The following is a 13,937-nucleotide window of genomic DNA, read 5'->3' on the forward strand; positions in this document are numbered from 1 at the left end:
CATGTTGGTAAATTAGTAATATAATATATGTAACTACAAATGCGAAAAAAATAGAAGATTAGAGACAATAATATATAATAGTGTTCCGAATGCTTGCTCCCTCCATACATATAACATTATTGCACACATAAGAGATAATAATTTAATCACTTCACTGGGTCGTCCATATATGCGTTGATTTTTTAAAAAAAGTAACATGTCCATATAGGCGGTTCAAGAGCAAAAAAAATAACGTAAATAAAATGTCCTTGTCCTCAATGAAGGTTTCGTTATCATCAAAATATTTATTTTATGGGTTAGCGGCATGGTGATGTTTACTACTAGGTTTTTCCTGTTCATCTCCATCTCTTTTATTACTTGGTGGGGGTTGATTTTCAGTTGGTTGTATGGGAGGATTATTAATGGTGTTGGGAGCAAGAGTCTGTAGGTTTTCTCTAGTATGGGTATTTGACCGTCGTTGAGGTTTTTGCATTGGGTCGGGGTTGTCTTACAATAGCCCGTGTTGGATTGATAGTGAAAGGCACATTGTTTTGCTCTATCAAAAAATAAAAACCCGAGACACAGACATTGTGTAGAACAATGTTTTTTTTTTTTAACAACATGTGTAGAACAATGTTAATCCCATTACTTTGTTGATCCATATTCGGATAGTAAAGGGGTGGTCTTGGGGAAAAAAATTTAGAACTTGAAACAGAATGGATGTGAGAATATATGATATCTTTTTTTTTTCGGTAGCAAACTCGTGCTGATAACGCATTGTGAGAATATATGATAGAGAAAAGATACTGTGAGGAATGTATGTATTATATCTGAATGAGCAATTCACTTCTTATGAAGGTTGTATTTATAAGCAAAACTTTAACTATGTATATTTGCGTAAATTCAACAATTGCAGCGGTTGGGAGAATTTTTTTCCAACAAACATTAATGCATGCCAGGTGGGATTGTGGACTTCACTATTCACTATGCATAACAGTGGAATTTACAGTTCAATTGTTATCTCAACAATTTGATCTTTTTCAATTTTTAATGATACAACGTTTATGTGTTTGAGACTATTCCCCTTTGTATTCAATAACACCATCCATTTCACCATATTGATTGATAGGACCAAGGACCCTTGGGTCCAATGGTATGGCTTCCTATCTTCCCACATGGGAGATCAAGATTCAAATCTTGGTCGAAGCAAAATTTTCAATATTGTTGGGGGTTGGGGGAAGGGGGTTTGAGGCTTGTTGGGCCTCTGGGTGAGTGGCCATGTGCGAGGGCAGCCTAGAGGAAATTCATCTTACCACGGGTTCCTGAAAGGGGGCCCCAAAAAAATATTGATTGACAGGGCCAAAATTTAGCATGTGCATAAAGGCCTACAGCATAGAGCTACATTTTATAGGGCCCAATATTGAGACTAAGTCTAGTTTTTCAAGTCACGCTTCTAATTATAACAGGGGTCTCATTTTGTTATAAGAACAAGGTCACAATAATTTGAAAAATGGCCCTGTTAATTGACAATGAGATTAACAAAGATTTAACTTGATTTCTTTTACATCAAGATAAAATTTGATTTTATATTCACATCTCTATTATATAAGTCAATGGAGGAGGTGTGGTGTCCCCTTTTGAAATGACTAGAATATCATTTAATAAATTAAAGCAACGTTTTTTTATAAAATAAATTAAAAAATGAGAATTAATGCAACTTGTCATATGAAATAAGTTAAAAATGAAATATACAATCACCATTAATTAGTTGACAAAATAAATTAACACAATCGATTTACATAATTAATTAGAATCTTCAATCAAAAAAGTTAGCAGAGATATCCTGACAACATAATAATTCGTATTTACAAAATTCAAACAATATGGTTTATCAACATTTTAATCGTTAAAGAACTATAATAAAACCGCTGACAAGGAATTATTAATTCATCGACCAAACGGTATTGAACAATTAAAAATCGGTCACCTTCAATTTAAAAAGATAACAACATCTACAAAGGAACCTCTATAATTTACATCACTAACAAAATAATTTAATTTTAAAAATTATGTCCATTCCTACATGTGATTATTGATTCACACATCGCGTGCATACACAACTAGTCTTATATGACAAAATGGAGTTTGAGACGCTAATTAACTTATTATGTTGACTCAAACCAAATAAGAAAGTGAGAAAATTTATTTAGACAACCAAAATAAAACACAACGAGTGAAGTAATTCAAAGTAGAGGAATTAGGCTCCTTAGAATGACCCATAATATGCTGGGAAAGTTATTAAATTTAGGCTTAATCTCTTTGTACTTTATCACGCGTAATGTAATAAATACAATATAACTTTTTTTGCAAGTCTACAAGTATAGACGAATTATTCTTGGGTGCAGAAAGAGATAGAGGGCGTATGATGTAGACGAGATTTTATCTGAAATCTTGAATACTATTTGACTAAAACTTTAAACAACTAAGCTAGTAGAGTAGTAGACATCCACAATATAGAAGAATTAATACGTTAAAAGAAGATCTTCAAAGGAAAAGTTGTATACTTGTATGTGATTGAGAGCTAAACTTAAATTATTTTTCTATTAGATGTTGTAATCGTATGACTATTTTTTGTTTCCCTTGTCATTATATTATTGCTAAATAAGCAAAAAAAAAAAGTAATTAATACACTATTTAATCTCTCATTACCATATTCGTGCAGTCTCTACTCTATTCCTTTCACTGCGACAAAAGTCGGTGTATATATGTTATGAGTATATCTTTGAATAAAAGGTAGATAGTGTTTTGTTCATGATGACACGTGCCACCCATGCTGCTTATATGGATCCGCCGTTGTATATATAATATTAATATGTGTATTCACATAATCAAAACTAACAAATCTCAGATACTTACCATAGTTCACACATTAAACAGGTAAACAATATGCTATTTAAACTACAAAAAATCCGTCGCGATACGGAATCTGAACAGGGTAGATTTTATGGATTTCAATCCCCAATTGTCAAAAACAATATAATTAATTACTCATCAAATCCAACGCCAGACAATTTTACAATCACTACAAGTCTATAAAAATAAAATATAAATTCAATATAAAACTCATACAAAATATTTAATACCCACATATACAAAGGTTTTGCTTTAATCAACCATGCTATTCATAACCCAAAAACCCTAAAAAAAATTTCAACCCTTTTTCTCAATGACGTGTAACGACCTTATTGGTCAATATTCGTACACCATACTCTAATTTTTCTATCAGATAAAAGCAAAATTATAATAAAACCTCCAAAAGGAAAGAAAAAAATAAGGGGTGAAATTTCAAAATCATTTTGACTATAAATATTAAGGTGGGTTTTGAGACAAAACTCCGATTAGTGTTGTAATGGTCTGATCAAATGGCGGACGATCTTCCTTCCCACCAAGCCCATGTTCCATTGCCTTTGGACCCAGGTACCATTTTTTGCTAATTAAGCTTCATTTGAACTAATTTTATGTAATATTTTAGCTTTCTTTGTGATTTTCTTGATTATATTAAGTTTGTGTAGTAAAAATAATGAAGTTTGTGTTTCTTTGCTCTTTTAACTTAAATGGGCATATGAATGATTGTTTGGAACTTGTGGGTTTTTGTTTGAAGTGTTCTTTTTGCCATTTTGTCAATTTGTAGATGTCATTGTTGCATATCTTGTGTTGCTTTTTCTTTTCTTGTACTCTATTTTTGTTCACGGGAACGATTTTCTATGACGATTCATGTTAGCCGACCCGAAATTATTTCAAGAAGAGTTTGTTGTTGTACTCTATTATTTGTTTTGGTTTTTGAGTTAATGTGTTTTTCAAGTTTTTGTTGGTGAAACTTTTTGGTTCTTTAATTTTATCAGCAGAAACTGAAGTTGGAGTTCTTCCCTTCTTGAACACTAAACTGGTGAAGATATAGTGTAGAAGTTAAAACTTAAAAGGATTTTTAGTACTTTATTATCTTATGACTGGGTACACATTTGCTTCTCTTGATGCTGTTGTTGTATATGTTTCAATATGGAGTTCTTGCTTTCAGCTTTGCTGGGCTGATTGAAATTTCGATGTACAAAATATGAACTGCGCTGCATTTTTTTGATCAGCTAGTCTGCTTTGCTTAGGCCAGAAGAAAGATCTTTCTGTTTCTTGACTTGATTGATTTGTGGTGGCACTCTGGTTGATGATTGGTTTCTGCTCTCAGTTTACACCATTTTCATTTTCACGTGGTTAATCTGATTCATATGCCATATCAGCAAGTGAATCTTGACTAGTTTCAATGTAGTCCGTATTTTGGAAGGAATATCTAGGTGGAGAAGATTTTGCCTAATTTGAGGGGAAATTGTATATATTTATATTCATTTTATCTATTGTTTTCCACATCTTCATTTTTTCTTGGAGGTGAAGAGGTAAGGATCAAGATTACCCATGTGTATACTTTATTAGCTGACACAAGAAATTGTATCCTGTATAGGTGGGTTAGTTTCAGATGATGCTACACTGGTACCAATTCATATTGTCACCGAAGCTTCGCAACTTCCTGTGGAGTTCCTAAAACCCTGTCCTCAAACAAAGCTAGTAATTGGTTTCGATTGTGAGGGTGTTGATCTGTGTCGTTATGGAGCTCTTTGTATCATGCAGGTGAGTAACTTTTCCTGGTAAACTTGATGTGATTTTATTTATCAGAGATATGAAAATTAAGTTTCAGCTACTTTTGGAACTGCTTGACTCTAGGAGGGGGGGGGGGGGGGGGGTGAAGGTGAGGGTGGTTCGTTTTTACTGGGATTTTAATTGCTTGAGCACTATTCGTGGCTCTCACAAGTCACAACCTTGGTTTAATCTTGTTGCACTCGATCATCAATATCAATACATTGAGCTTCTCTTTTCAGGGGTTGTAAATTGATATTATTACGGAGCAGCTGAAAATTGTTGCATGACTTTTGCAAATTGTATGCTTTAGATCATTTCCATGCTTTGAGCTGAATAAAGTGGCTTAATTTTCTCTAAATTGCAGCTGGCATTTCCTGATGCTATATATCTTGTGGACGCCATAGAAGGTGGAGACATGCTCATAGAAGCATGTAAGCCTGCTCTTGAATCTAGATACATCACTAAAGTTATACATGACTGCAAACGTGATAGTGAGGTCTCTAATTGGTTTATCCATTGTTTATACTTGATTTTTATTTTTATTTTTTGTCTTTTGTAGTGCAGTTCATAATTGATCTTTTCTTTGCGTTGTACTAACTGGTGATGTGCCAATTTCTAGGCATTGTATTTCCAGTTTGGCATCAAGTTACATAATGTCATGGACACCCAGGTCAGCATTCTGTTCTACTTCTGGTCAATCAATGTTGCTTAATTCAACTCCCTTGTGCTTGAGTAAATTGCTTTTAGCTAAATTTTTAATATACTGGTTAAATGTGAAAGTGATGTGAAGGCATGAAGTTCTTAGGTTCTTCCCTTTATTCAGGATTTTGCTTTTTGGTACTCATGGCTTTCTGCATGATGATTGTGACTCTTAGAATATTGCTCAAATTCTGCAAATACATCTTATACTCGAATTTGTGTGACCCGATTGATGGTCTTCTAAGGTAGAGATGGGTTGATGGTCTTCTAAGGTAGAGAAGAATTCGTCGAATCCTAGTCAATTATTTATATTGTGCTAATCTGATGACCTTATATCTATTAGCTATATGGTCTTTTCCCTCCTTCCACTTTTGTATATAGTTTACTTTTGGTTCTATGCTGTATCTTTTTAACCAACAAAATCCTGTCAAATCGTTATGTACTTTAATTTCACTAGTGGAAGAGCAGCAGTTCATGCTTTATTCCACTTTATTAGTTTGTGCTTGTTTTATTTACTGATAAATTATGAAGTTGTTTTTCTGTTTATTTGTCTTTTTATGCCTTTTCATTTTTATGATTTGATTTTGCCGAGTCTTATCCTTATACACTTATCTTCTAGGCTATGTTTTTTTGTCTCTAGATAATACTATTAGAGGAAGGTCAAAGGCATTTCCTTTTCCATTGTTTATACTTAGGAAAACGTACTGCATTTAATTGTTTTTATCTGAATGTAAATGTATATTTACATGAGCCCGAGTGATACGCCAATGCTATATTTTGGGTCATTTGTACCTAGTGAAAAATTTTTAGGCTGCGATCTCCTATGCGCTGCTTTTAACTTTCTTCCTTGCTTTTTTCTCTTCAATCGTATACATTCCTATTTCTCCTTACCGATTGTCAGGACCTAAATGCCACTTTAAGGAGCTTTACTAGGCTTTATGGATGGATTTAATTGACCTTTTAGGTCTGATGACTTACATGTACATAATACAATTAGTGAACAAAAGAGAATATTGGCATTTAAATGTCACACAAGCTGAAGATCTCTTGCATGCTAGATTGCTGATGAATAATCTATCTAGTTCTATTTAAGCCCACAGAGGGAGATTAATCTGCTTTGCATTGATCTCCGAGAACTATGAATTTCCCCATTTTTTCATTCAGCATATATTGTTTAGGATATTTTACTGGATGAATAGGTGTTAGTCACTGTGTTGCTTGGGCATAGCTATTTTTACATTCTACACGGATTGACATGATCTACATATAATTCACAGATTGCATATTCCTTGATTGAAGTACAGGAAGGACGACCAAGAGTGCCTGACGACTACATCTCGTTTGTTTCTCTTCTTGCAGATCCACGCTATTGTGGTAGTAAACTTGTCATGGTATTCATTTCTATTGTGTCCTTCTGTTACTGAGATGTGCTGCTTGCATCTTGGTAGTTCTTATTGTAGATGTTGCATATTAATAGGTGTAGCTAATGTTCTACTTAGGGAAGAATATAGCATGTGAATTTGAGGGAGAGGATCTTTTGTTCTGATAATGACGGCCAAAGCATTTATTGACTTATCAACATCGTATTTCATGCTGTGCTAAGCTCTGGAAGAGGTTTGTATTTTTTTGGGGGGGGGGGGGGGGTAGGGGTTGGTGATTAGTAGTAGTAGACTGTTTGATGTATTCTAGGCATTTCTCTTAACTCTTAAGACTCAACTTAGTTCTATTTATATCATTGTTTCTAACTTCAAAGCTGCTTTAGAGTACAATGGAAGTATATCACAAGTTGACAATCATACATCTTATGCAATGTAATTCTTACCATGCAATGTGTCTTTTAGCAGATCTTTTGCAGTAGTAAATTATGCAACTGTATTTGTTATATAAATGTTTGGCGAAATTTCAGCTGCAATAAATAAATTATGAGCAAACTAGATGCATAATTGAAATTTGATAGTTTACTTCATCCTCAAAAGTCAAAACAAGTAGGAAAAAAGGATGCACTACATAGGGATCTGTTATGTTGCTTTCCTCTAATTGTCGTAGCGTTTTGCCTCAATTCTATTTGTATAGCTGCAGAATAAGTACCATGATACGAGTTTCTTGCCTATGGGGGCATTGAGAAGCTGTGATATCTAAGCTTTTGCATATGCTGATTGGTGGATGGAAAAGGTTGAGGCTAGGGCATCTCAACTTTTAATCTGGGAGCTTTTTCTTAATTGGCTATTGGAATAAGAATTTGATAACAGCTCTATTGAACAACTATTTTCTTATTTGCTCAATTAGAGTGAGCTTTTGGAGATTCACTGACTTGGAAATGTGTACGATATGATATGCTCGCAGCTGGGATGGTAGATTGGAAGTCATCTATTCCAGTAGCAATAATCTTGCATGTGATGCTTGGAGCATGATTTACATCTTGGATGTTAGGTTTGGTGACTGTTTATGTCTAGTTTCTTCTTCTAGGACTTTGCTTCCTCTAACATGGTCTTTGACAAATGCTGCCAACTGGAGCGAAATGATAGATTATGAATTTCTGTAGATCAGGCTTATCAGCATAAAATGTACCTTAAAACCTTAGAAGTTAGAAGACTTAGAACTGGATATAAATAAAGAAAATTCAAGGAGGGTTTAACTTCTGTGCTCCTTTTTGTTGGGGGAACTCAACTTTCCTTCTTTGTGTGTGCATAATAAAGTTTTTCTTTAGTCTGTAACTTCATGCTGAACACCCTGAAAGTTTCTCAGGGGTCGGTCGGTCTTAACTGAAACTAGTGCAGATTGAATTTCATGTGAGATGACATGCAATCATGGTGTTTTTTAATGTAATTGTTTAAATCATCTAGCAGTTAGCAGCATTAACATGATCGTGAAGTGCCATCATCTGTGTGTTTCATATTATCAACGAGAAAAGGCCCTTCACTTGATTTATACTTCATGTCACAGAATCAAATCTTATAGAATTCCAGTCAAGTCATATCTGGCTGCAGATTGTTCTCCGTAATTCTGAACTTCCCTGGTTTTCTTGTTAGAGTAACCTTATGGGTCATACTATATTTCTTCTGGACCATGCCATGTAGTTCTCTCTTTTGCTTCTCCCTTTCTTTTTTTTTTGTGTGTGTGTGCGTGCGTGTGCGCACTTGTAGTACATTATAATTCTCATGCCATATGAGCTATTGGCTTGTATGATGCATGATCTCCTGTTCTTAAGTTGTGTTTTCACTCATGTAGTTCCTGATATAACATTTTGCTCTTGTCGTGCAGGAATATCTTATCTTGAAAAGGAGGAGGTTCGTGTACTATTGAGGCAGGTGTGTTTTACAGTGTCCATCATTTTGGTTTGAAGTTGGGTCGGACTATCAAGCTCTGCTTAAAAGACATTTTCCACCTGCAAATGATGCTTGAGAATAAATCCATCTGCTTCTTTTCTGCTTGTGTTTATCGCAACGGAATTTGATATTTTTAAGATCCATGCAATTTAGGCCTTTCAACTCGGGTCCATTAGGCTTATTCTCTGGTTTATGCACGGTCTTTCTCTGTTTTGATTGGTCAGGCATGTTTGGTTTCAGGTAAATGAACACTAGGATTGTTTTCAATGTATAAGTGTTGAAGCTTTTGTACAAAAATGTAGTTCTATAAGCAGACAGTGTTGCTTGTCTTTTGTCATACTTAACTATGCGGTATTCCCATAGTTTCGAGAAATGGAGACTAATGATCAAGTCACTAAGCCCAAATGCAATTTGAAGGCGTAGGACTCTTGAGCAGCAATACATATAAGTACAGAATAGTTGGGTTTCTCAAACTTTCCTATATATGTTTTCTGACTGGCTCTGTGAAAGCTAGTAGATTTTGGATGAATTGTTGCTTTCCACTATCTTGAGATTTGAGATTATAAAGAGAAATGTTATGCCTTCTTTATAACTTCAATGGTTGGACCTGTTAGATTTGTTTCTTTATGGACTTTGAACACCCTTCATTTTTGTGTACAACATGGTAACTTGTGTTGTTTCCATAGTTTCTCTTTTCAATATTTTATTGATCTTCAAATCTCATTTTCAGGATCCGAACTTCTGGAAATACAGACCATTATCTGAACTCATGATCCGTGCAGCTGCTGATGATGTCCGTTTCTTGCTTTACATCTATCACAAATTGACGGAAAAACTGAATGCTCAATCCCTGTGGAGCCTTGCAATTCGTGGTGAACTGTATTGTCGTTGTTTCTGTATCAGTGACAATGATTTTTCTGATTGGCCGGATCTGCCTCCCATTCCAGGTATGTGTGGAATACAGAAGTTAAATCATCAGTTGACGTCATTAAATTTTAAGTGCATATTTCAAATGGATATTATGATTGTAGTCAGTAGCCACTGTATAAAGTTTTGGCTCTCTAGTGTGGTTAAGTTCATTCTGTTGTTTGTTTGTGTTTTTCATTATTAAGCATGTTTTTCTCATGTGCTTGTGTATCTGTGTCTATCTCTGCCTGTGTGGTCCTGAGGTTTATTGTACCTTAAAGTCCTTAACTCACCAGTGGAGAGGGGCAACTGAAGCTTGTTAGTATACTTTCTCCATTTTAATACTCGCAATGATGAAATATGTACAAGGACCAAGGAGAGAAGAGAGATGAAAAGAACCCTCATATAATAGGCAAGAAAAAGAGCGTATGTATCTCTATTCTATAAGCAAACTTTTGAGGACTTTGGTGTCCACGTAAAAAGACTGAAATGCCTTCACTCACATAATAATTTAATTAATTTTAAAATTGATGCAAACACATTTTTTAATCAATGGATTTTGCTACATATGCACCTATGTTACTCAGACACGAATTAAGTCAAGTTTTTAGTCTAAAATGAAGTATCCAAGTGAAGTGTCGTGTCGGACACGACACAATACGACACCCTGTTTTTGAGGTAAATGAAGGTGTCGGAGTAACAGAGATATGCACGTGAGTATTTAGTGTTTGCTATATAGAAATAATATTAAAATTTTCTTTGGAGGAACTTTGTGAATAGTTTTTCTTACCTACTATTTCAGGAGTTTTGCTTTCTATTTGCTTTCGCATGTATCGCGTGCATACAAGACTACTTGCCAAAAATGTCAATGTCACAAGTAATACATGACTTCCTAAGACGGGGAATATTGCATGTATTAGAAAATGGAGGAAGTATATATTTATCTTTTTTTGAAAAGGTATAGAGAAACTACTGAAACTTTTTTTTTGGGTGGTAAAAGATCAGTAGCCACTAATATTCAATTAAAGCTTTGTCCGCTATAACAAGCGGAAGAACATCCACTGGGCAATCTCCCATCCAACTAAATCTTCCTCAAAGGTGAGAGAGGATTTAGTCATGGCATGTGCCCGCTTTATTACAAGATCTTCTAATAAAACCAAAACTGCAAAAATCAAACTTGCTAGTAATAGTAAATGATATTAGAGCTTTTGCTAGTAACTACTGAAACTTGTTAATATGACAATATTGAATTTAGCTTTTATCCTCTGCATGATGATGCCAAACTCGGGTTTCCATATATTTCTTCTTGCTTTAAGAAACAGGTTTCTCTGAGGCTTAAACTGCGTATATGGGTAGTCACAAAATCTTCTATAGGCTTTGAATTTTACTCTGTAATTGTGCTTTGTCTTTTCGAGGTGGCTAAACTTTGCTACCTGGTGTGTTTGCATGTTTAGATGACGTAGCTATGGACACTGAACCTCCTGAAGAAGAAATCCTTTCTGTTCTTAATGTTCCACCTGGCAAAATGGGACGTGTGATAGGCAAGAAAGGAGCTTCGATTTTGTCAATCAAGAAATCATGCAAGTAATTTTCGCCCACTCTATCTTCCTCCAATGAATATTATTTCTAGTTCGCCTGCTGTGTGTTTCTAGTTCCCAATCAAAATTGATTTAAGAAGCTGATATATAAATTACTTGTTGACTGTCTTACTCATATGTTGCCAGAATCTCTTCTTACTTAGTTGTATATGCTATCGATCTGCAGTGCAGAGATTCTTATTGGAGGCTCGAAGGGTCCCCCAGATAAGGTGAGTGATTCATGAAGTACTATATTAGCACCCTATTGATGATCTAGCAGTTTTATGTTGGTCCCCTGATGTTACATTGAGCAAGATCTGGTTTTGTCATTGATTATGTGTACATATAATGACACACCATCAGCAGGGTTTTGTAACTTTTTACTTTATTATAAGGATCGAGATCGATAAAGAGATATTCTATGTGGTATATTTCAATTTTTGACATTTCTATTTTGTTACCATCCCAATAGTTTGGATCCCACATGGTATCATTCAATTAATGACAATTCTATTTGGTACCACTTTAACAATAATGCTCCTTCCCTCCATTTCAGCCTCTTTCCAGCCATCCTTCCATAGTCTCCACCACAACTATTGTCACTAGCTAGACCCTGTGGCCCCCGTTTTGCAACCCTATGACACATAATTACTATTACCCTGGGCACGAGCTACACTTGAAATTGATTGATGGGTCAAGTGGTTGCAAAGAGCGGGGTTGGGGTCTCTCTCGCTGGTGCCGTTAGTGGTGGTAGGGACCCTGGGAGTGTTGCTAGTGGGTGGCTTAGGGTGGTAGGAGGGAGTTTTTTTTTTTTTTTGAGATAATACTAAATAGAATTGTTAATAATCGAGGGATGCCTTGTGAAGTTCTAATACATTTGGTGTGCTACCAAATAGCAATGTCAAAATTATGAAAGATATAGAACACTGAGAACTCTCTCTTCCAATTTAAAAATAGGAAAACATTGTAAAAGTTTACTCCTTTTTATGTTGCAATTAACTTTCCTGTCAAGGCTTTTGGCAATTTTGTGTCAATGAGGTTATATACATTTAAATCCCACGCTACATAAGAGCCTTAGAGCAATGAATGGTACTTCATATCCTCTCTTTAATTTTCCTTCCATGTGAAAAGGACCACCCATAGGGTTTGGATTTACTGCATTCCTCTACAAATATAAGTCTGCAATGTAACATATTGGTATGTTTCTTATACAGTGTTATTTGGTGTAGGTTTTCATCATTGGTCCAGTGAAACAAGTGAGGAAAGCAGAGGCCATGTTAAGGGGAACAATGCTGGACATGTAATGGGGAAAAATAGAAAGAAAGTCTCAGATGCTTTGGTTTGTACTGATACCATTGCAATTATAATAAATGAAACATTTTAAGATAGTTTATATTGCTCTCCAGTTCTAAATTTACATTAGTTTACCAAAGCTTCTCCATGCTCTTCTTGGAGGATCTATCAACTCACAGCAGAGTAGCCAAGCCAAGCTACCTGCATCGGAGTGTCGAGAAAGATGAAAACAAATTGAAGCAAGGGAAAATGAAACAAGGGAAATCCTTGCATGTGTGTAATAGAGAGAATTGATTGATGCATAACTTTACTCATATTAGGGGGTGATTTTGTGGTGCATTTATCGGATGGATAGGGTATTACTAGATTGGAAAACTCAAAAGTGCTATGCTCTTATACTCAAAAGTGCATTTATCGGATGTAGGGAATCTCTGCCCCACTTGCTATTTGATTTTGACACCTCACCCACTTATTAATTATATAAGGTAATTATTTTAGATTGATGAGGTGTCAAAATTAGAAGTGGGATACAAGATGAGACATTAGATGCGACATGTAATCTCAACCCACGCATTGGAGGTACCGAGAGCTTCTCCTAGGTTGCAGCTCGCATTGATGCACTTTGCATCTATCTTAGTTTAGCTTAATCTGAAGTTGTTGGCCATTAAAGCCTTTGATGCTAATGCAATATACTTCAGATTGGTTGTAAACCTGATCCAAGTATTTGAGATGCCTTTACATCTTATGTTTCAAAATCTTAATTCACAAGTATGTTTAGGTTGCCAATCATGAATTTTGAGGAAGAGGTCACTAGACTTATGTTTCCTTGGTTATGATTTGGGTTTGAGTTTATGATATAAGGTTTACCAATCTTGACAAAACATCATTCTAAACCACCTCCACCATCAATATCTAGCCAACCCACTTCCGCGCCCACCACCGCCCCCAACACCAATTAACAACACCCTCGCCACCTCCCATTTTCTTACTCTCCTTTCAACATTTTCCCCTCTTTTTTCCACTTCTTGGTTGTCATCACAATCAAACTTTTTTTAACCCTAAACAAAACAATTGTTTTTAACAAAAGTTAGCAAATTGGCCTTCGAATTACTACTTTTGCTATTATCACTAGTACTTTTTACACGCGGTGTTTGCGTGATATTAGGTGGTGGGTGATTTTGTGAAAATTTTCAATTTAATATTCGTTCATTATTTTGGATTAAAAAATTATCTTAAATGTAATTGTACAAATAAGTTTATAACTATATAGTTATAAAAAAGACTTAGATAAATTTTTGTGAAAACTACTCGTAGAGTAGTAGGATACAAGTGTACAACTATATCTCTATAGATAATGGACAAGAATTAAATAGATATTTTTGAGAGTTGACATGTTTCTCTTGTTTCTAAAATTCTAGAAGTTACCTTCATTAAAAAAAAAATCTAACAGTTACATTAGTGCTTTATTTTCTAA

The 13,937-nt window shown here is 35.0% G+C and overlaps 1 protein-coding gene across 3 annotated transcripts; it reads left to right on the forward strand.

Moving 5' to 3' along the window:
* Positions 1–3,297: 3,297 nt before the first annotated feature.
* On the forward strand, positions 3,298–12,563 carry LOC104886339 (uncharacterized). Of its 3 annotated transcripts, none has more exons than XM_010670805.4 (10): positions 3,298–3,456; positions 4,487–4,653; positions 5,027–5,158; positions 5,282–5,332; positions 6,639–6,735; positions 8,623–8,669; positions 9,418–9,634; positions 11,048–11,177; positions 11,318–11,400; positions 12,400–12,563. In XM_010670805.4, exons 1-9 carry the CDS (start codon positions 3,402–3,404, stop codon positions 11,397–11,399), a joined length of 978 nt encoding a protein of 325 aa, XP_010669107.1. In that variant the 5' UTR covers positions 3,298–3,401; the 3' UTR covers position 11,400; positions 12,400–12,563. The 3 variants fall into 3 exon arrangements, with proteins under 3 accessions (XP_010669107.1, XP_010669101.1, XP_019102929.1); XM_010670799.4 differs by having other exon boundaries at positions 11,358–11,400; XM_019247384.3 differs by having other exon boundaries at positions 11,048–11,173; positions 11,358–11,400.
* Positions 12,564–13,937: the final 1,374 nt, after the last annotated feature.

This window comes from Beta vulgaris, chromosome 2 (assembly GCF_026745355.1).
Source record: "Beta vulgaris subsp. vulgaris cultivar EL10 chromosome 2, EL10.2, whole genome shotgun sequence".
NCBI classification, from domain to species: domain Eukaryota; kingdom Viridiplantae; phylum Streptophyta; class Magnoliopsida; order Caryophyllales; family Amaranthaceae; genus Beta; species Beta vulgaris.